Genomic DNA, 23,505 nt, shown 5'->3' on the forward strand with positions numbered 1-23,505 from the left:
ACACCAGGCAACTGGTGGGGTATTCATGGGGGCAAGAGCATTCCATCTTGCTTCTGCCCAAGCGAGCGTGATTAAAAATTCAATTTAACTCACTTTTTTGACCTTTATTTTCGTCCGCCACAAGTCGGCGTCAGTGAAGTTACTGTGAAAAGCCCCCAGTCGCCACATTCCGGCGCCTGTTCGGGGAGGCCGGTACGGGAATTGAACCCACGCTGCTGGCCTTGTTCTGCATAACAAGCCAGCTGTTTAGCCCACTGTGCTAAACCAGCCCCTATGCCTGCTGCCCCTTTTAAATTGGTGAGCACAATATTGGGGCTGGGTTAGCACAGTGTTAGTAACAATGTCAGCAGCACGGTTCAATTCCCGTACCCAGCCTCCCCTAACAGGCGCCGGAATGTGGCGACTAGGGGCTTTTCACTGTAACTTCATTGAAGCCTACTCGCGACAATAAGCGATTATTATTATTATTGGGTCGTAAATGTGGCTCTCGCGATATAACGCTGGCCTCTTGAAGGAGCTTTCAATCACCCTGCCCCTTCCCTTGGCCAGCACTTTTGTTTCCTCTTTGCGTATTAATCCAATTCCTTTTTGAAAGTTACGACTAAGGTGGCTTTTTCCACCTGTTCAGGCCAACGCATTCCAGATCACCACGAGGGGCACGAATCAATGGCCTCACTTATGGTTCCTTCGCCAGCCCAGGCGACCGAGGCACAAACCGGGCAGGGTGGTGGAGGCAAAATGTCCGGAATCATTTCGGGCACAACAAGAGGCAGCGACCGGGTTGGTGCGGATAGGGTGGATGGGGTGAAGTAAGATGGACCGAGTACCTTTCCTCGTTCATAAGGTTTCTTGTGGATTTAGTTATTTGTCACATACTTGAGGGAAAGCTAGACCAACATAAAGGGAGATAAGAGCAGAGGACAACGCTGCCGGGGGGGTCACATGATGAGGGTCGGGAAGAGCCAGCATTAACATCAGCGTGGGCCAATTGGGCCGAATGTCCAGTTTCTCTACTAAATGAGAATGACTCTCCTGAACAATCAATTGAACTGAAACTAGATAATAACTCCATCTGTGGTTAGGGAGCTAAACCATTCACTTACATGGGGATTGCAGTTGTTGAACAGCCTGTTGGTATCTGTACTGAGGAACGCCAGGAGAGTACGGAATAATGTAGCCTGGGGTATTGGCGTATGGAAACACTGGATACATGTGGGACTCTCCCGCCGAGATTTCCCAGGACCGCAAAGGGCTGGGAGGCTCCAGGTCATGCAGTCCTGAAAGGAGCGGTCCGGGGGCATCCAGCTGCCCAACTCCAATGTCGTCTTGAGATTCATAGCCAGTGTCTTTACTGGGTAATTCCAACTGGGTCTGACACTCCGACGTGCTGCTTAGCGAAACACTGGCAGGGTTTCTGGCTAAACGTGGAAAAGCGTCAAACAATCCTTTCTCGATTTCACGGGATTGGTCCTGATTGAGTGAGGAGGCCCCGGCATCTAAACAAGCTGGGAATGAGGCTGGCTTCACCTGCTCGCTGTTCTCAGGCCGGCTGCATCGATCCAACCTTCCCCACTGGCTTTGTTTGGCCATCGCAGCCAAGAACATGCTGGTGTCAGAGTAGCCGGAAGAGGCACCCTTCCCGAATCCCGAGGAACGGTCATGTTCGTTTGCCATTGCAAAATCCTTAAAATCAGATTCCAGTGCCTCCCTTGGCTTCCCGGGAGCTTCCCCGAGTGGAAAATGGTACTGTTCAGTGTTACCCCCAGGCTGGGGCTGATAGCGATGACTGCCAGGGTCGGGAGCTTGGAGAGCAGGTCTTAGCTGCTCCCTTACTGGGGCGCTGCTCCCTACTGGCATTTCATAGGCGAACACGTGCTGGGCGGGTGCACGGTCGCAGTGACTGGCTTCAGCCTTTCCCCCATTGACGCGCTGCCTGTGCGCCTCCAGTTTCCCCTCTACACAGTCGGCTGGTGAATCTGACGGCTGGATCCAGCAATGCAGGCTCTCGTCCACCTCCTCGGCCCTGCTCTGGGAGTCTGCCCTTGCTGAAAAACAAAAAGATTGCGGAGAAGCACGATGAGCAGGGTGAGGTGACACCGGCGCTTTATTGTTTTAAATGTATTTTATTACAAACATGTAAAAAACAGGTTACAGCGAATCCCGGTAAACATACTTCCCAACAATCAACCCTACAGTCGGCACAGATTTGTTTCCAGCTTTTCACCCCCCCCCCCCCGCGCCAAACAACTCCTCAAACACGGTCACGAACATCCCCCACCTTTCCTCTGCTGAGCCCCTTAACTCATACTTTATCTTCTCTAACCGCAGGAAGTTGTACAAGTCACCCAACCAAGCCGCTACCCCCGGTGGCGATGCCGACCGCCACTCCACCAAAATTCGCCGCCGTGCAATCAGAGAGGCGAAGGCCACGACATCGGCCTTCCTCCTCTCCATGAGCTCCGGCTTCCCTGCGATCCCAAATATCGCCACCAAAGGCTCCGGGTCCACCTCCTCCTCCACTAGCCTGGTTAAGACCGCGAACAATCCCGCGACACAGGTGCTTTTGACACTTGTTACAATCGGACTTTTCTTGACTGCGAGGTCTCCTGCGCAGCAGATTGCCCCTGTTGACCCCACTTTCCCCCATTGTCTCGGCAAGCGCCCATGTTCAGCGCAAATGCAGCCGCCCATCTCCTGCTGTCTACTTTCACCCCACCCCCCACCCCCCCCCCACCAGCTTTAAACCCCTCGAGAACTTCGCCTTCCTCAACCTCTGGCCTTTTGAGCAACCCTGATTTTAAATCGTTGGGGGCCATGTCTTCCACCTGGGCTCCAAGCTCAGAAATACCCTCAAACGTCGCTCCTCAAACATCTCCAACTCTCTTTCCTCCTTAAAGAGGCACCTCGCATTCCATCACTTTCGCAAAGCTATTGATTTCCTGTCCTAACACCCACTGAATAATAATCTTCATTAGTGTCACAAGTAGGCTTACATTAACACTGCAATGAAGTTACTGTGGAAAGCCCCTAGTCGCCACATTCTGGTGCCTGTTCGGGTACACAGGGGGAGAATTCAGAATGTCCAATCACCCAACAGCACATCTTTCAGGATTTGTGGGAGGAAACCGGAGCACCCGGAGGAAACCCACGCCGACACGGAGAGAACGTGCAGACTCCGCACAGACAGTGACCCAAGCTGTGAATCGAACCTGGGACCCTGGAGCTGTGAAGCAATAGTGCTAACCACTGTGCTACCCACACTTACCTGGCTCAGTGTCAAATTTCTTGTGAAACACCTTAGGACATTTCACTATGTTATGTAAAGGCAAGTTGTTGTCACGTGTGGACTAGAAATATTTTATATCAACCAGTAGATATCATAGAATCTCCACAATGCAGACGGAGGCCATTCGGCCCATTGTGTCTGCACCGACCCTCTGAAAGAGCATCCTACCTAGGCCGACACTCCCGCCCTGCCCCCGTAACCTAATCTGTACATCAAGGGGCAATTGATCATGGCCAATCCCTGTACATCTTTGGACTGTGGGAGGAAACTGGATCCCACGGAGGAAACCCACGCAGACAGAGGGAGAAAGTGCAAACTCCACACAGTCAGCGAGGTCGGAGTTGAACCCGGGTCACCTGGCGCTGTGAGGCAGCAGCGCTAACCACTGTGCCACCCCCGTATCTTCAGTAAAAATAACTCAAGAGATTCAGATTTAGTTAACGCCCTTGCAGATATCCGAGACACGTCTTAAAGCACTTCACACTATGTTTTTTATAATCATTCACAGCATGGCGCTGATGAGGTTGGGAAAGTGGTTAATAAAGCGGGATGTACCGAGCACCCTACCCCGTGTTTTGTGGTGGGGAAGGCAGTCTGTCAGCAGCATCCAGCGGTCCAACCGTTGTCAACAGGAATTCCCATTGACAGCACCCCTCGTTGTCGGGAAACCCTTGTCCCAGCATGTGGCCGGATTTTCCCGCCACCCTGAACAGCTGATGGATCCCGCCCAGTGTATCCAACGCTTTATTAAAAGGGGCACAGGGTCCAAACGAAAGGAGGTTATGCCAATCTGTCGTTTTATAGGCTTTGGAACGACCGCGTACAACGGCTTTCTCGGCGTTTGGGTCGGCAGGAAGGCAAATGGTGAGTTCCTCATCTTCCGCAAGGACACATGCAGCAGCCTTGATGTTGAGATACAAATTGCAACATACATTTGGCCCCCAAGGGACCAATTCATTCTGCCTTGTCTTCCCAATAATCAGATAGTTTATAGTCTCGGCATCAAAAGCAATTATCTCTCCAAAAATGTTGTAGATGAGATATGTTTGAGTAAATCAGAATTTGTATTTCAAGTATTTCAAGCGGCAGCACGGTAGCATTGTGGATAGCACAATTGCTTCACAGCTCCAGGGTCCCAGGTTCGATGCCGGCTTGGGTCACTGTCTGTGTGGAGTCTGCACATCCTCCCCGTGTGTGCGTGTGGGTTTCCTCCGGGTGCTCCGGTTTCCTCCCACAGTCCAAAGATGTGCAGGTTAGGTGGATTGGCCATGATAAATTGCCCTTAGTGTCCAAAATTGCCCTTAGTGTTGGGTGGGGTTACTGGGTTATGGGGATAGGGTGGAGGTGTTGACCTTGGGTAGGGTGTTCTTTCCAAGAGCCGGTGCAGACTCGATGGGCCAAATGGCCTACTTCTGCACTGTAAAAAAAAAAATTCGATGACAGTAATGGTTATCTGTGGCCTGAGAGCGGGCTCCAGGCAGGTCGCAGCAATGAGCAGGACGCCAGTGAGTGCTGTGGAGCGACACGTGGAGTGCTGTGACTCTCCACCATGCAGCACCATCTGAGTTTTAGTAGCTATCAAAGAGGAAGCTGGATTCTTTCCGCACCATCACTTGTCTGCGGTTCCCTCCCCCCACCCTAGCTGTTGCTAACTATCTGCCCAGTCTCAACTTAATCCTGCACCCACCCCCATTAGTCCAGACAAAGGCTGCTGATGGGTTGAATTACATTTTAAGATCTTTAAGAATCTTTGCCTCAACCTATGACACTTCCTTTAAATGTCTCCTCCTCTCTAAATTTGACCAACACCTAATTCTCCACTCCTCCCATTGTCATCAGAATTAGGTAATTTGGACATTCTGAATTCTCCCTCTGAGTACCCGAACAGGCGCCGGAGTGTGGCGACTAGGGGAGTTCCACAGTAACTTAATTGCAGTGTTAATGTAAGCCTGCTTGTGACAATAAAGATAATTTTTTTAAAAACACGTTACTGCGGGTCACGTGCAGGCAAGGGTAGCAGATTTCCTTCCCTAAAGAGCATCAGATGGGCTCGGAAATGAGCTTTATATTAATTGAATTTAGGGCAGCACGGTGGCGCAGTGAGTTAGGCTTGCTTCCTCAAGGTGCCAAGGTCCCAGGTTCAATCCCGGCTCTGGGTCACTGTCCGTGTGGAGTTTGCACATTCTCCCCGTGTTTGCGTGGGTTTCGCCCCCACAACCCGAAGATGCGCAGGGCAAGTGGATTGGCCACGCTAAATTGCCCCTTAATTGGGAAATTATATTAAAAATATACTAATTGAATTTAAATTCCACCATCTGCCGTGGGGGCGGGATTTGAACCCATATCCCCAGAGCAATACCCTGGGCCTCTGGGATTACTTCACCATCTCCCCCTATGAGCTCAGAGAAGTTAATGGTGCCATTTACAATTGAGTTTCGGTAATGAAAGCCAAGCAGTGCTAGCATCCTGCCCCCCCCCCCCCCCCCCCCCCCCCGCCCCCGGGAGGCTCGACAATCTGGAGGGCAGAGTGTATCATTCTGCTGCGAAAATGAAGTTTGAGTAAGTTGCCCTAAAATAACCTCCCTAAAATAACCTGCACCATTGCTGCCCAAGTTTCCCTCACCCTACACTCACTAACCACCAGAATGAATTCAGCCACTAACCCCACCCCCCTTCCTCTCTTGGTATTTCCCCAGGGCTGCTGCTGACAGGGTATTTAATGCTGCCCATCGTACCTCCAGGGCGGCACGGTGCACAGTAGTTAGCACTGCTGCCTTATAGCGCCAGGGACCTAGATTCGATTCCGATCTCGGATGACTGTTTTGGAGTCTGTACGTTCTCCCCGTGCCTGGGTTTCCTCCGGGTGCTCCGGTTTCCATCCACAGTCCAAAAGATGTGCAGGTTAGGTTACGGGGGGTAACGGGGATAGGGCGGAGTGGACCTAGGTAGAATGCTCTTTCGGAGGGTTGGTGCAACTCGATGGGCTGAATGGCTTACTTCTGCACTGTAGGGACTCTCATGGATTCCCCAGGCAACTCACCCAGATGAAGCTCAAGGCGGACTTGGGTATCATGCACTGGAGCCACATCGCTGCCCCGGGTGCCTGAAACCGAGAACCGACCTCCATTCCACATTCACCGCTAACCACCCAGTCCGCCACAAAACCATGTCCTGAAATACAATGGTCCACCGCCATCTGGTGGCAAAGTGAGGCACTGCATGGCAAATTCAGGTTCTGTGCCGATGAAAGCCCGACATAAGAAGCCCAAAAAGTACTCCTGCAGAGCAGTCACTGCTGTCATGTAGGAAATGCAGCAGTCAATGTGGACCCAGCAAGCTGGCACAAACAGCAATGTGATAATGATCAGAGAGCCTGATTCGGTGATATTAATATAGGAGTAAATAGTGGGCAGGACCTCAGGGATAACTCACTTGCTCCTCTCCAGAATAACATTGCGGGAACTTTGACACTCAACTGAGAGGACAGGCTGGGCCTTGGTTCGATGTCTCATTCCAAAGGAGAGGGTTACAGAGAAAGGGCAGAAAAGTGAGGAATGCCAGATCAGCCATGATCCGATTAAATGGTGGAGGGGACCGGATATGCCGAACGGCCTACTCCTGTTCCTATTTCTTATGTCCACCTCGGAGGGACTTGAACTCACAACTTTCAGACTCAGAGATAAGGATGCTACCAACTGAGCCACACTAATATAGGCCCAACACCTACTGCAGCTGGCCGTCTCCCATCCAGGTACTAACCAGGCTTAGCTTCCGAGATCGGACAGGATTGGATGCTTTCAGGCCGGTGTGGCTGCAGGAAAAGAGTTGCACGCACCCATGTTCAGGAGGGGCAGTAGCACCAGAAGGTCCTGGACCAGCCCGTTTACATTTGGAGCAGCATCTCATTGCCGTTTGTTGCAGCTTGCTGTGCGCAAATTGGCTGTCGGGTTTCCTACATTTCACCGGAGGTTACACTTCGAAAACCGGCTGTTCAGTACTTTGGGGGAAATCCCGAGGCTCTGGAGAAATGCAAGTCCTTCTTTCATCAGCAGCTACTTCAGGCTCAGATATCCCACACCAGTGTTTCTCTGGGTGATGCACACTGCGTGACGGTTGCTCCTCACAATCCTGAGCTGATCTTATCTGAGCGCAAAGACGCAAAATGTGGAGCCAAATGGCTACTGGCAAAGCCTTGGTGGATGGGCCATGAGCAGACGGGGATTTGGGTAGAGATTGAATCTGAAGTGCAAAGAGCCCGTAAACAGTTTCCATCCCATTTCGCGGAAGGGAAGTACGTACTTTGCTCTGATTATGCACTGAAAATCTAGACCTAGTTAACTGACAGTCAAGTCGCCTTCAGTGTTGCCGCATTATACTCAATGGGGGTGATTTTAATCCACTCAAAAGGCCAGAGAAAAGATTGGGCCCGCGGCATCACGTAGCGTTCACATCGAGAGGAATGTTCCTTTGAATTCTGAAACTACTCAGTCTTAATACATAATGCCGCACTGTTGTGATGAATGCAGGGATTTCAGCTACATTGTATTACAGGTATGTGGTGAGGTAAGGGTTAATAGCCTGAGTTAGTGTGCAACTGCTGCAGTCACGTTTTGAAATAAATCCTAGCTTAAAAGCCAACAAAGGTTTTGTAGGCGAGCAAGTAAGCCATCGCAAAACACTTGGGCTAATGGGGTTTTGTTTGGATTAAGGGGATTCCCTGTGGAGTTAATTAAATTTCAGCTTGGTAGGTTGACGTTGTTACTGGGTAGGGCTAAGGCATCAGGAGTATTTGCAGGAAAAGCAGGTCCATAAGAGTTCTGGATGAGGCTGGGACCAGAAGCCAACCGGTTGCTCTCCGAAAAGTGAATGTTGGCCCCTTTGAAGATGAAACTGTTGAGTTAATAGTGGGGGAAAACAGAAATGGCAAAGATGCTAAATCAATACTTTGCCTCAGTTTTCACAGTGGAGGACACAAGTACCATTCCTATAGGAACAGGCAATTCACAGGTAATGTAAAGGGAGGAACTTGGAATCAGCATCAATTGGGAAATCAACAAACTCTTGGGATTGAGGTCAGACAAGTCCCCCGAGCCTGATGGCCTACATCCTAGTGTGTGAAAGGAAGTGGCAGCGGAGATCGTGGATCCATTGGTTATAATATTCCAAAATTCCCTGGACACAGGAAAGGTTCCAGTGGATTGGAAAAATGTTAATGTAACACCCTTATTCAAAAAGGGAGGGAAATCTTCCGGTGGCGGCTATGAAGGAGTAGGTCGCACATTTGTGGCTCCCCGCTCGGGTCGGACCTTTGTCCCCGATTTTTTTGTCGGATTTGATACTGAAAATTGATGGTGGATGCAAGTGTGAAGAGGAATCCTACATCGGTGCATGGAGAAGCGGACCAGGAGTGCTCGCATAGGAAGAAATAGGCGAATGGAGAAGGCTTGGGCTGAGGCTGCAGCGGGAGAAAGCATGGCGGACAAACGGAGTCCTGGCTCGACGACCCAGCGGTCTACGGAGCAGCTGATGCAGTTTATACAAGAGGGCTTCGCCAAGCAGAAACGGGACTGCTTGGACCCGGTTAAGGAGTCGATTGCACGGCTGGAACTCAGACTGGATGCTCAAGATCGGGCGATCCAGAAAGTGGAGAAGGCACTGACTGAGCAGGAGGAACATCAAACAGCAGTGGAGTTAGAGGTGGGGATGCGGAGAGACCAACAGAAAAGGCTCCTGGAGAAGGTGGAGAAGCTAGAGAATAGGTCCCGCCAGCAGAACTTGAGAATCGTTGGTCTTCCGGAGGGGTCCGAAGGAATGGACGCAGGGGCATACATAGCGGACATGTTCGAGAAGCTAATGGGGATGGGGACGTTCTCCTGACCCTTGGAGGTGGACAGGACTTAGAGCGCTCGCGAGGAAGCCGCGCGTGGGGGACCCCCTCCGAGGGCAATGGTGGTGAGATTCCACAGGGACCTGGACAAGGAGCATATTTTACGGTGGGCCAGGCAGACACGAGGCTGTAAATGGGAGAATAGCGGCCTGCGTATATACCAGGATCTGAGTGCAGACGTGACCAGGAGAAGAGCAGGGTTCAAGCAGATAACCGTCTCGAAAAGGGTCGACTTTAAGTTTGGACTACTGTACCCGGCCCATCTTTGGGTCACTTATGAGGAGCAACATTTCTACTTTGAGTCGCCCGAGGAAGCGATGGACTTCGCCAGAAGGAAAGGGCTGGCAGGGGACTGAGGTCTTTGAGCTTTGCTGCAGCGCTCATGTTGAAATTTGTTTTTGTTTTTGGACGTTATCTGTAATGCCTTCTGTATTGATTTGGGGCCTGCTGCAGAGCTGTGTGAGTTCAAGTTTGCATTTGCTCTGACGGGGGATGGAGGCGTGAATGTTAGATGTTGGATCTTCAGTTTGATTTTCTTTGTGTTTCTTTCAGGCAATTGGGTTGGGATTGTTTTTCTTTTGCATATGTGTGTCCGAGCTCGGGGGGGGGGGGGGGGGGGGGGGGGGGGGGGGGCGCGGAGGGGCGGAAACCACAATAAGTGGCAAATTAAATTCATTGTGGAAAAGTGTGAGGTTATGCACTTTGGAAGGAGGAATCTAGGCATAGACTATTTCTAAATGCGGAAACGCTTCGGAAATCAGAAGCACAAAGGGACTTGGTAGTCCTTGTTCACGATTCTCTTAAGATTAACGTGCAGGTTCAGTCGGCAATTAAGAAGGCAAATGCAATGTTATCATTCATGTCGAGAGGGCTAGAATACAAGATCAGGGATGTACTTCTGAGGCTGTATAAGGCTCTGGTCAGACCCCATTTGGAGTATTGTGAGCAGTTTTGGGCCTTGTATCTAAGGATGTGCTGGCCTTGGAAAGGGTCCAGAGGAGGCTCACAAGAATGATCCCTGGAATGAAGAACTTGTCGGAGGAGGAACGGTTGAGGACTCTGGGTCTGTACTCGTTGGAGTTTAGAAGGATGAGAGGGGATCTTATTGAAACGTACAAGATCCTGCAAGGCCTGGATAGAGTGGACGTGGAGAGGATGTTTCCACTTGTAGGAAAAACAAGAACCGGAGGACACCATCTCAGATTAAAGGGACGATCCTTTAAAGCAGAGGTGAGGAGGGATTTCTTCAGCCAGAGGGTGGTGAATCTGTGGAACTCTTTGCCACAGAAGGTTGTGGAGGCTAAAAGACAAAGATGGACAGGTTCTTGATGAATAAGGGGATCAGGGGTTATAGGGAGAAGGCAGGAGAATGGGGATGAGAAAATATCAGCCATGATTGAATGGCGGATCAGACTCGATGGGCCGAGTGGCCTAATTCTGCTCCTATGTCTTATGGTCTTATGGGATGCGTTAAGGGTAGGCAGTTGGCAGCCAATATAAGAAGGTTGCTGAATGTGATTATGATGCCCCCAGAGGGTAGGGACATAGAGGTAGTGGTCGCAATGGATGAACAGAAGGCATTCGATCGGGTGGAATGGGAATATCTGTGGGAGGTACTGGGGCGGTTTGGATTTGGGCGGGGCTTCATTGACTGGGTCAGGTTGCTGTATCAGGCGCCCGTGGCAAGTGTTCGGACGAACAGGTTAACATCGGGCTATTTAAGGCTGCACTGGAACGAGGCAGGGATGCCCCCTCTCCCCACTGCTGTTTGCGCTGGCCATAGAGCCGCTGGCAATTGCGTTGAGAACCTCAAAGGGCTGGAAGGGGCTGGTCCCGGGGGGAGGGGCACAGAGTCTCGCTATACGCAGACGACCTGCAGTAGGGTTGCCCTGTCCGGCTTGACAATTTCAGACCGTAGCCATGCATGGGTACTCCAGTTGGAGAAGAGTAGATGGCAGGACCCCAGTGCCGTGATGGCATTACTGTTATAATCCGGGAGCTGGCAGGCTGCTGGAAGGACCTTGGGGGGCTTCTTGATGCGTTTGAAGACTGCCTGTGAGTGGAGGTTGGCAGAAGCAACTGTGTCCAGCTTGAACTGGATGGAGCAGCGGTTGACCTGCATCACCGCACGCCATTCGTTCACCGAATCCACAGCGAGGATTGACTGAATGCGAGATGAGTTCGGTGTGGCATATTCACGTGTGGCAATGATGCCCACTCGGTAGGCGGACTCCGGGCACTCGTCCTCTGGATCCGTTGTATTGCCAGGATCAGAATCCTGTAATCGTCGTTGCACATTCTGGACGCGCTGTCGTCGGAATTGGGAGCGCTGGCCCCTGACTGGTGGTGCAGACCTCACAAGGCTGCATAGTGTCCAGGCTTCCTGCAGTTTAAACATCGCCTACCTCTTGTAGGGCAGTGTCCCTTAAAGTGGGCGTTGCCACAGTTCGGGCACGCCATGACGTCGGCGTCGTGACGCTGTGTACGTCGTCGCACATGCGCAGTGCGGTCGGCAGACATCTGAACCTGCGCAGTGTGGGTGTCGGCCGCTTCGTTATTCCGTTCGCATCGCGCATGCGTGGGGCTCCGGGAAAAGCTTGCGAGATGGCCGCTGTCTTCAATGCTGAGGCGTTGCATCCGGGAGATGGCCTGCACACTCTCTGCCTCGTGGGAGGCAAGCTTCTCATTTTCAGCCGATTTGTATTGGGAACACTTGATTTTTTGCGTGCTCATGCACTGTGCATGTTTCAATCGCGACTGGCAGGGTCATATGCTTGATCTTTAAGAGCTGCTCTCTCAGGAGGATCAGAGTGAACTCCAAAAACAATTTGGTCTCTGATCATGGAGTCAGCACTATCACCAAAGTTGCAGGACAGCGCTAGCAGGCGGAGGTTAGTTAAGAAGGCATTGAAAGATTCATCTTTACCTTGCAGGCGTTGTTTGAATATATAGCGCTCAAAGGTTTCATTGGTGTCCACTTCATAATGACTATCAAACTTGTCCAGGACGGTCTGAAACTTTGTCTTGTCCTGGCCTTCGGTGAAGTTAAACGAACTGAAGAGTTGGATGGCTTGATGCCCTGCAGTTGAGAGGAGAAGCACAATCTTCCTTTAATCAGACGCACCATCGAGGTCTGAGGCTTCGATGTACAGCAGAAACTTTGCTTGAATATCCGCCAGTTGGCACTGAGATTGGCGGAGGTCCTGAGCTGGTGAGGAGCCTGAATCTTCTCCATGGTGCCGGGATACATTTGCTGGTCGTCACGGAACGGACTGAGGTAAGCCACCTTAAATTAGTAGTCTCCTGGTATCATGTCGTGTTAGGTACACTGGTCTAACACTGGCTGCAACTGGATGCAGCATAGATCAGAAAGATACTCTAGACCTTGAAGTTAGTTCAATCAGGTTTATTGAACTAATAGCACAGTTAGTTATCTGTGTGTTCGACTCTCTGCTAACTTAAGTGTGGTTACTCTGTCCGACTGAACCAGACTAGCTCTTAGCCACATGGTGGAGGTGTGAGATTGTAACAACACCCTTGACTGACTCTCTCGATGTTCATCAGTGGAAAGAGGCAGAGTGTGAGTGCCTCGTGTCTTTTATAGTCAGATCCCACCTCTGAGTGTCCTGCCTGCTTATTGGTCATGTCCTGTTCTCTGTGCCCATTAGCTGCTTGTCTGTATATCATTATGCGTGTGTCTGCATATCATGACAGAGTGGTAGGGGGAAGCTTTCGGTACCTAGGCATCCAGGTGGCCTGGGAATGGGAACACAAGTTAAATCTGGCCCGACTAGTCGACCAAATGAAGGAAGATTTCCGAAGGTGGGACGTGCTCCCGTTGTCTCTAGCTGGGAGAGTGCAGACGGTGAAGATGACGGTCCTCCCGAGATTTCTGTTTGTGTTTCAGTGTCTCCCCATCTTTATTCCGCGGTCCTTCTTTAAACGGGTCAATAAGGTGATCTCTGGCTTTGTTTGGGCGGGTAAGACCCCGCGAGTAAAAAAGGGGATGCTGGAGTGTAGCCCGGGGTGAGGGCGGGCTGGTTCTGCCGAACTTTAGTAATTATTATTGGGCAGCGAATATAGCCATGATTAGGAAGTGGGTGGGGGCCAGTGTGGGAGCGAGTAGAGGCGGCATCATGCAAGGGTACGAATTTGGGGGCATTGGTAACGGTGCCTCTATCGTTCCCGCCGGCACGGTACTCCACCAGCCCCGTGGTGGTAGCGGCCCTGAGGGTCTGGGGACAATGGAGGAGACATGTGGGAGCAGAGGGAGCATCGATCTGGTCTACAATCTGCAATAATCACCGGTCTGCTCTGGGGAGGCTGGATGGAGGGTTCCGGAGATGGCTGAGAGCAGGGATTGAGAGGATGGGCGATATGTTTATAGAGGGGAGATTTTCTAGCCTGAGGGAGTTGGAGTAGAAATTTGAATTTACGGGAGGGAATGAGTTTAGGACCTCCTACGCAGGCAGGTCTCAACCTTCCTGCTCCTACCACCTAAGGAGATACAGGACAGGGTAGTTTCCAGAGTGTGGGTGGGAGAAGGGAGGGTTTCGGACATTTACAAGGAACTCATGGGGTCAGAGGAGACGCAGACTGAGGAGCGAAGCGCAAGTGGGAAGAGGAGTTAGGAGGAGAGATAGAGGATGGTCTCTGGGCGGACGTGTTGAGTAGAGTCAACGCGTCCACAACATGTGCCAGGCTCAGCCTGATACAGTTTAAGGTCGTTCACCGGACCCGCATGACAGTGGCCAGGATGAGCAGGTTCTTTGGGGTAGAAGATAGCACAAGGTGTGCGGGAGGATCAGCGAACCATGTCCATATGTTCTGGGCATGTCCGAAGCTTAGGGAATTCTGGCAGGGGTTTGCGGATGTCATGTCCAAGGTGCCACACCGAGTCTGGAGGTGGTGATTTTCAGAGTGTCGGAAGACCCGGGAATCCAGGAGGAGAAAGAGGCAGACGTTCTGGCCTTTGCTTCCCTGGTAGCCTGGAGACGGATACTATTAGCTTGGTGGGACTCAAAGCTCCTGATGTCGGAGACCTGGCTAACTAACATGGCTAGCATTCTCTGTCTGGAGAAATCAAGTTCGCCTTGAGAGGGTCAATGTTAGGAGGTGGCAGCCGTTCGTCGACTTCTTTGGGGAAAATTAACCATCAGCAGAAGGTTGGGTGGGGGGGGGGGTTTAGTTTAGAGTAGGATGTTAGGTGGGGCCTGTGAGGGACGACGACGGCTTTTGGACTATGTTTATATTTGTATGTACATTGTTTCTTCTGCTGTTATAAAACCATAAATACCTCAATAAAATGTTCATTAAAAAAATAAAAGGGAGGGAGGCAGAATGTGGGAAATTACAGACCAGTTAGTTTAATATCTGTTATTGGGAAATTGTGAGAATCAATTATCAAGGAAGTAATATCAGGACATTTGGAAAGTCAAAAACATTACCCATCAGAGTCAGCAAGGTTTTACAAAGGACAAATCATGTTTGACGAATTTGCTAGAGTTTTTCAAAGATGTAACAAGCAAAGTGGATAATGGGAATCCTGTACATGTAGTATATCTGGACTTCCGGAAGGTGTTTGATAAGGTGCCGCACAGAAGGTTAATTCACAAGGTGAGATCACATGGGATTAGGAGTAATTTATTAGCTTGGATAGAAGACTGGCTGACGGACAGAAGGCAGAGAGTCGAGATAAATGGGTCTTTTTCTGGATGGCAAGATGTGACTAGTGGGGTGCCACAGGGTTCGGCCCTTGAGCTCCAACTATTTACAATCTATATTAACTTGGATTATAGGGACAGAAGGTTCTATAGCCAAATTTGCAGACGGAACAAAAAAAAAAAAAAAAAAATAGGTGGGACAGTAAGTTGCAATGAGGAAATAAGAACCTTACAAATGGCTATAGATAGGTTAGGAGAGTGGGCCAAAATGTGGCAGATGGGAGTTTAACATGGATAAGTGTGAGGTCAAGCACTTTGGTCATAAAAATGGGACGGCCACTTATTATCTAAATGGAGAGAGACGTCGGGGTGCTCCGATGCAGAGGGATCTGGGCGTCCTCGTGCATGAGTCACAGAAAACTAGTGTGCAGGTACATAGAAGATAGAGCAGGAGGAGGCCTTTTGGCCCTTCGAGCAGCAGATAATAAAGTAAGCAAATGGAATGTTGGCATTTATAACTAAAGGATTAGAGTATAAAGGTAAGGAATTGTTGTTGGAACAGTACAGGGCATTGGTGAGACCTCACCTTGAGTTTTGTGCAGTTTTGGTCCCCTTATTTGAGGAAAGATGGTGTGGCATTGGAGGCAGTTCAGAGGAGGTTCACTAGACAGATTCCAGAGGTGAGGGGTTTGGCACATGGAGAGATTGAACAGTTTAGATCTAGTCTAAGTTTAGAAGAATGAGGGGAGATCTAATTGAGGTACAAGATGATAAAAGGTATGGATAAAGTAGACGTGGATGTTTCTTCTTGTGGACCATTCTAAAATGAGGTCATTGTCTTTGGATAATATGTAGCAAATTTAAAACCAGAGTTGAGGAGAAAATAACTTCTCCCAAAGGGTTGTGAATCTGTGGAACTCGCTACCCCAGAGTGCAGTGGACGCTGGGACGGTGAGTAAATTTAAGGAGGAGTTAGAACGATTTTTAATTGGTAATGGGTTGAAGGGTTATGGAGAACGGGCAGGATGGTGGAGTTAAGGCCAGGATGAGATCAGCCATGATCGAATGGTGGAGCAGACTCGATGGACCAAATGGCCTAATTCTGCTTCTATATCTTATGAGCTTACGCAGTTCAGTTAAAAGGTATGTCTGCAGACAGAAGAGCAGTGTGGTTGGAAAGGTGAACAAACCAGCTGAAACAGCTTTTGAAGAAATACAGCCAGAGTTTCTGCATGCTTCTGCATGGTCCAACTCAATCTATAAGTTTGCGAATGATACGACTGTGGTGGGCCACATCTTGAACAACGACGAATCAGACTACAGAAGGGAGATAAATCACTTGGTTGCATGGTGTACCGAAGACAACCTCTTTCTAAATGTCAGATAGACCAAGGAACTGATCAACGACTTCAGGAAGCGTAGCACGACACACTTCCGCCTGCATCAATGGCTCCGAAGTGAGGTGGTCAATAGCTTTAAGTTCCTGGGGTCACCATTACCAACAGTCTGTCCTGGTCCACTCACGTTGATGCAACAGTCAAGAAAGCTCAACAACGTCGCTACTTCCTACAGAAGCTAAAGAAATTCAGCATGTCTGCATCGACTCTCACAAACTTCTACAGATGTGCGATAGAGAGCATCCTATCTTCTACACTTCCTGGGTCCGTATCCCTCTATTCCCATCCTATTCATGTATTTGTCAAGATGCCCCTTAAATGTCACTATCGTCCCTGCTTCCACCACCTCCTCCGGTAGCGAGTTCCAGGCACCCACTACCCTACGCAGTTCAAGTTCAACACTCGCTACCAGACGGACGACCTTAGCTGTTCTCCTGTTACCTCTTCAAACCCAACAGCCTCAGATCCGAATAACGGCCATTGTTCCTCTGACCTAAGTGGGCACCCGAAGTTAAGTATAGGTGTTCGTGATAGATGTAGTTTAGCCTGTAGCATTATTGTGCATGAGTAAATCATACGGTGTGTAAATAAAGTAGTATTGACTTTGAACAAACTGGTGTATTGGCTCTTTGATCGGTATTCGGTTGAACCTTGTGGCGGTATCGAGAGATACCTGGTGACTCTGAAAGCATACTCATAATTAGGATTAAGAAAGGCCATATTTATAGCAAGTAAATACAAAGAACAAAGAACATTATACAGCAACATTACTGGTGACTCTGATGGGACTCGACCTAGGAGTGACTTTGTCACTCCGAGAGAACCCAACTTTGCATCAGAAACCCAATTGGGAAAAGTAAAAACCACAAGCGGAAGACCAATATCGATCAAACCCCCAAAATTCAGAAGTGCGTAAGTTGCATGCGTACTAACAAGGGATATAAGGTAACCTTGATAGATTTTGTTGCGTAAAACTGTTGGGAGTTTTGTAGACCGGAAAATAGTGTAAGCTGTACCCGTGTTTACATCACCACTTTATTCCGCCCTGTTCCAAATTCGGTAGAAACCCAGAGATAACAGTAGAGATGGCAATGAAGCAATGGAATGCCTTATGAACCCCCAGGAATTCGAGGTCGCAGCGACCAATAGAGCAGGGCAGTGTCCCATATGGGAAGAGGAAATTCAGAAATATCTAAAAGGGAAAGGATGGCCCCTTTGGAGCGTATTTTGTGCAAATGACGAAACAGGTCTCGGGCGTATCGGACATACTTGGTGGGAGAACCTGACCGAGATTCATAAGAAAAGCTGAGGAAAAGCTCGTAAGCTGATGGCAATCGTGTCCTGCTTGGCACAATTGCGAGGTACAGAGGAGGTCGTGAAGACGCTCCGCAGAGAGATTCAAGACAGAGAGAAGAATAGTGAGGGAGATGTTAGCGAATGCGAAAAAGTTAACAGGCAACTTAGAGAGCAGTTAGCGGCGAAGGACAAGGAGATGGCTGATATCAAACGGGCACATCAATCTTGTCTCGCTCACCTAAGCAGCTTTCAGTCACAATACGATAAGGCCTACCAAGACACGCAACGCGCGGTGTTGGTACGAGAAGAGACAGAACACCAAGACGAGCAATTAAAGAAACAACGTAACGATTTAAAAGCAGCCCTAGGAGCACTCCACAGTTCCACGACGGAACAAAGGCAGAGCTCGGTAGACCACGCCAAATGCCAAAAGCAAATTGCAGACCTGCAATCCCTGCTTTCTGTACAAAATGGTTTCCAGAATACATTTGACCCCAGTTAGATCAGGAAAATGGCCCCGATTGGCAGGAGTTAAATGAGATTGCCCACCGCTATGTACATGGAACATGTACTCAGGACAAACCTCAGAAAAGAAAAGCACCCCCACCCCCGACCGCACAGGTAGAGCACAATCCCATGAACCCTGTCACCACACAGCGCAGGGCCACAACAAACGGAGACCTAGATTTTCTGTACACCACCCTCAATTAAGGGACGCGCGAGACAAAATAACACTGTTCCAATCCACATCAGACACACACCATTATTTGGCAAGGGTTAAACAACAAGCGGCCTGATGAAAAAGAGCAAGTGAAGCTCACAGTTTTGAGCCTCGACCCCTCAGTCGTGGCAGCCCTTCCTGACCCACAAAATGTAGGAGGAGGCACCCTCCAAGAATTGCATGCAGCGATCCTAGATGCGATCGGCTACGATAAGGGAGATCCCGTAGAAGGCCTCAATAAATGGAGGCAGAAAAAGACCGAGCACCCAACAGCGTTGGCTGGACGCCTTTGGACTCATTTCACAGCGGTATTTGGAGAGTTAGCCCGTGCCCATTTGACACCAGAGAATATGGCCAAATGGACTTGAATCCTAGTCTCTCACGCGACCGAAGCAGGACAGAGAGCTTGCGCTAATTATGACCCCTCAGACTATACACACAATGAGAAATGCGTTTTAAAAAGATTATCCCGCGCTTGGGAACAGTCCCTTCAGGGAAAGACAGAATACGGAAAAGCAGATGAAGAGCAGGCAGATGCTAACATGCATCCAGTCAGGACACATCAGAACCCCGCATGGGTAAACGAGGGAAGAAACAGAAGCCTAAATCCCAAGAGTGCTACAATTGCAGACAGTTAGGACATTACGCCCGAGAGTGGAATGCCCCCCAGAAACAGCAGCGAAACCAGCAGGTAAATACCCTGAATAAGAATAGAGACAAGCCCATTCATAGTGTTAGCGCCAGTTTTGAGAACACAGACATGAACGGCACCGATTGACAGTGTTCAGACTCCCCAACTTGGGTCTGCGACACCCTTTGGGACAAGTCCGGAAGGGACAAGTCCGGAAGTAGCAGGCACAGTCTGGGGACACCCCGTAGAATTTCTTTGGGACACAGGAGGGTGCCATACCACACTAAATTCCTCCAGAATGTTCCAACGAGACACTTGGCCCACCACAGACACCATTACCCTCAGCGATTTCACAGGACACTTGCAGCAGGGACACATCACAGCCCCTGTAGCGATTCAGATAGGAAACATTAAAACCAAACACCCCGTCATTCTCGTAGATCTACCCCAGACAGCCGAACACATTTTGGGGAGAGACTTTATGAGCTCCCACAATCTTTCGTTCGACCCCGTGTGTGGAGAATGGCAAAGGCAGCACGAGCCCCCGCCACGCTCACAGTTGGAGACTACGCACACAAGATTAGCACAGTAGGAGACTTCTGGTTTGATCCAAGAGCCATTAGTCAGGACAAAGACGTTAGAGACATTTTGCAGAGACACAAAGCTTCTTTTGCCCAGCACAAGCACGACTGCGGCAAGATAACAGGTTTAGTCAACATTACAGGACCCGACCCCAAACCTCAAAAACAGTATGGGTTTCCCCAACAAGCAGAGGGAGAAATCGCAACGGTCATACAAAGTTTGCTTCACCAAGGCGTACTTCGTTCAGTAGCCTGAACGAACAATGCCCCAATTTGGCCCGTCAGGAAACCCGATGGCTCATGGCGACTGACCATTGATTATAGGGAACTAAACAAAGTGACCCCATTAGCAGCCCCCATCGTAGCCACGAGTCAATGTTAAAACAGGGACACCAGTCAAAATTTTTCACGGTTTTGGACATCGGCAATGGCTTTTGGTCCATTCCATTGGATAAAGCGTGCCAATACAAATTTGCTTTCACCTTCCAGGGACAGCAATACACGTGGACGTGCCTATCACAAGGCTTCCACAACTCCCCCTCCGTTTTCCACCGACAGCTGGCAAATGGATTAGCTATTTTTTCCCGACCCGATTGCTTTGTCCCATATGTAGACGACTTACTTCTACAGACGGACACTAAGGGAGAGCACATTTAGCTTCTCACTGAATTATTAGAACTCCTTCATGAAATCGGCTGTAAGGTACACCCCCAAAAGGCCCAGATTCTCCAAGAAAAAGTAATTTATTTAGGCACAGTGATCACCCATGGCAAACGCGAGATCGAGCAGAAACGCATTGATTCCATTGTCAAATTACCCTTGCCCCATAATGTCACAGCCCTCCGGTCATTTCTAGGACTGGTTGGCTACTGCAGGAAACACAGACGGGTTTGCCACAAAGGCAGCCCCTCTCTCCGAACTCCTAAAAAAGCAAGCCCCATGGGAATGGCTTCCACAGCACACGGATGCTGTGGATGCACTAAAACGAGCCCACAGCACAGCTCCCGCATTACAGGTCCCAGGCCCACTCTCCCCATACGCAATTGAGGTTGCAACTACCGACCGAACCCTTTAGACAGTGCTCCTCCAAGAAAGACATGATCGTTTAGGCCCCGTAGCATCCGCCTCACGAGTTCTCGATCCGGTAGAGAAAGGATTTTCTGCCTGTGAAAGGCACCTGCTCGCAGTTTTTTGGGCTGTTCAGCACTTTGCGTACATAACAGGACTCAACCCCGTCACCATTTTAACAGAGCACACCCCAACCCAACTTCTACTAGACAGTAGACTAAAGGACGGCACAGTCAGCCAAATTTGCGCCGCACGATGGACCCTACTCCTACAAGGACGGGACATTACGGTTAAAAGGACTAAGACATACACGTTTCTCGCAGCCAATTTACAGTACGCAGGCACCCCACATGAGTGTGAGATCATCAGCAGGCACAATACAGGACCCTTTGTACCCAAATCAGCTCACCCGAAACCAGGTACTACACCCCAGAGACCCCAGCCCACAGACACAGACGCACCTCTTAAGATTTATATGGATGACTCTTCCACAGTTTTAAACAGTAAATGAATCACTGGTTATGGCATTTATGTAGAGGACGCGCAGGGGCGCGCGTTAGAGGAGATATCACTGAAATTGTCTGGACATCTAGGTTCGCAGGCAGCAGAATTAGCAGCCGTAGCATACATTGTAGAGCACCCCAACCCGTTCCCGACCCCAGCCGACATATACTCCGATGGCCTATATGTCTGCAATAGTTGAACGGAATTCCTACCCCTGTGGGAATCTAGCCACCATCATTCTTCCCCCCCCCCCCCGGTAACGTTAAGGCAGACGCCCAAGCAAAGGCAGGTTCCAGACATAGTCACATTTGGAACCCCCCCCCCCCCCCCCCCGAGAGTGCCCCAGTACACGCGGTCCAGGTCTCTCAGACCAATATCCAAGATTTAGCTCCGGCCCAAAAGGAAGACGTAAAGCTCAGGGAAGTTTTAAAAGGTAACTTCCCAGCCCCCTACGATAAGTGCAGAAACACTTTAACGACACCCAACGGCACAATTTTAAAGGATGGTATTTATGTGGTCCCCACCCAAGACAGAAACCAAATTATTTGCCAATTCCATGACAACCATGGACACCAAGGGATAGATGCAACCCTTGCCCACCTCAGGCCTCTCCGCTGTTGGCCCGTTTTGAAATCTAATGTAACGCATTACATTGAAAATTGTTTAATTTGCGCCCAGAACAATCCAGACAGGTATGCGAGGAAAGGTCAGCTCAGTCACACCCGCCCTGTAAATGGCCCCTGGACAAATGTACAGGTTGATTACATAGGTCCCCTACCCCCCTGCAAGAATGGTTTTAAGTATGTGTTGGTAGTAATCGACACCTTCACGAAATGGGTGGAAGCTTTTCCATCCAGAACTAACACGGCTAAAGATCCTAACGCAGCACATCTTCACAAGATGGGGCCTTCCCCGTAGCATTGAGTCAGACCAAGGCTCACATTTCACAGGACGCGTCATGAAAAATGTCCTCACAATTTTCGGCATCAGACAAAAGTTCCACATTGCCCATCATCCCCAATCAAGCAGAATCGTAGAGAGAATGAATAGAACCCTCAAGGCAAACGGGCAGCACGGGAGCATTGTGGATAGCATAATTGCTTCACAGCTCCAGGGACCCAGGTTTGATTCCCGCTTGGGTCACTGTCTGTGCGGAGTCTGCACATCCTCCCCGTGTGTGCGTGGGTTTCCTCCGGGTGCTCCGGTTTCCTCCCACAGTCCAAAGATGTGCAGGTTAGGTGGATTGGCCATGATAAATTGCCCTTAGTGTCCAAAATTGCCCTTAGTGTTGGGTGGGGTTACTGGGTTATGGGGATAGGGTGGAGGTGTGGACCTTGGGTAGAGTGCTCTTTCCAAGAGCCGGTGCAGACTCGATGGGCCGAATGGCCTCCTTCTGCACTGTAAATTCTATGAAACCTCAGGAAAATTGTGCAACAGCACAGTACCACATGGGACACAGTTCTCCCCTTTGCACTAATGTTCATAAGGATAACAGTATCCACTTCAGCCGGATACACCACCCACACCCTCATGACCAGATGATCCATGAAGGGAACAGAATACTTGTTTGGACTTGATTTGGCCAGCCCCACAGTCACCGCCCTCACCCATGAGAAAGCAGTACAGCAGATTCTCGATAATGTTAAAGCAGCCCAGCTCGCCGCAGCTGTTAGGCTTGGTACACGAAAGAAGCAAAGTAAAGTATGTTTTGACAAAACGGTACACGGCACAGAATTTTTAGTCGGGCAGCAGGTCATGCTCTCCCTGTACAACCCCAGTTCATTTTGTTCCCCCAAATTCGCAGGATCCTACTCCATTTCCGATAAAGTCAGCCCCTCCGTATATAAGATCACTTATCCCAATGGCAAGTCAGGATGGTTTCACATAAACCAGCTTAAGGCTTATGGCACACAGAGCAACCACTCACACCACATCCCACTTGCAGCAGCAGACGAACACAACCCGCCCATGGACGACCTATTCCTACCCTCCCCCAACCAGTCCAGCCCATCCTCGGACACCACTTCCACTCCACCTCCAGAGGCACGACTCCGCCTCTCCCTTCATTCGACCTGCACCGACAGCACTGAAACATTAGACCCCATGGAACCACCTCACAATTTCAATTCTGCACCAGGCTCCACTCCCAGCGACTCCGAACAGGATTTGTTCGGCCCCTTTGAGACCACTTATATAAAAGCTCCTGAACCGGACCCACTGCCCGACGACTATAAATTGCCCCCTGCCACCTCCAACCTCGACACCAAGCATGGGCACCACGACAATTCCTACCGACTCATCCATAATGATGAGATGGACCCCACATTGCCCCAAGCAGCCTTGGCACAGCTACTCCAGTCACGAGTGTGGCAACTCGTGAAGATGCTGATTCAGAGTCTGACTCCCACCAGACGAGCCCCTTTGCGACTCTTTTCGCTATAGAGCAATGAGGTGTCCAGATGATGGTCAAA

At 49.9% G+C, this 23,505-nt stretch overlaps 1 protein-coding gene across 1 annotated transcript in view; it reads right to left on the bottom strand.

Moving 5' to 3' along the window:
* Positions 1–23,505, bottom strand: part of traf3ip2a (TRAF3 interacting protein 2a) — a 121,851-nt gene that overhangs the window by 80,033 nt on the left and 18,313 nt on the right. The window contains exon 2 of the mRNA XM_072500040.1: positions 1,104–2,045. Within this exon, the coding sequence (XP_072356141.1) occupies positions 1,104–2,045 (942 nt within the window). The remainder of the gene's footprint in view (positions 1–1,103; positions 2,046–23,505) is intronic.

Source organism: Scyliorhinus torazame, chromosome 4 (assembly GCF_047496885.1).
Source record: "Scyliorhinus torazame isolate Kashiwa2021f chromosome 4, sScyTor2.1, whole genome shotgun sequence".
Classification (NCBI taxonomy): domain Eukaryota; kingdom Metazoa; phylum Chordata; class Chondrichthyes; order Carcharhiniformes; family Scyliorhinidae; genus Scyliorhinus; species Scyliorhinus torazame.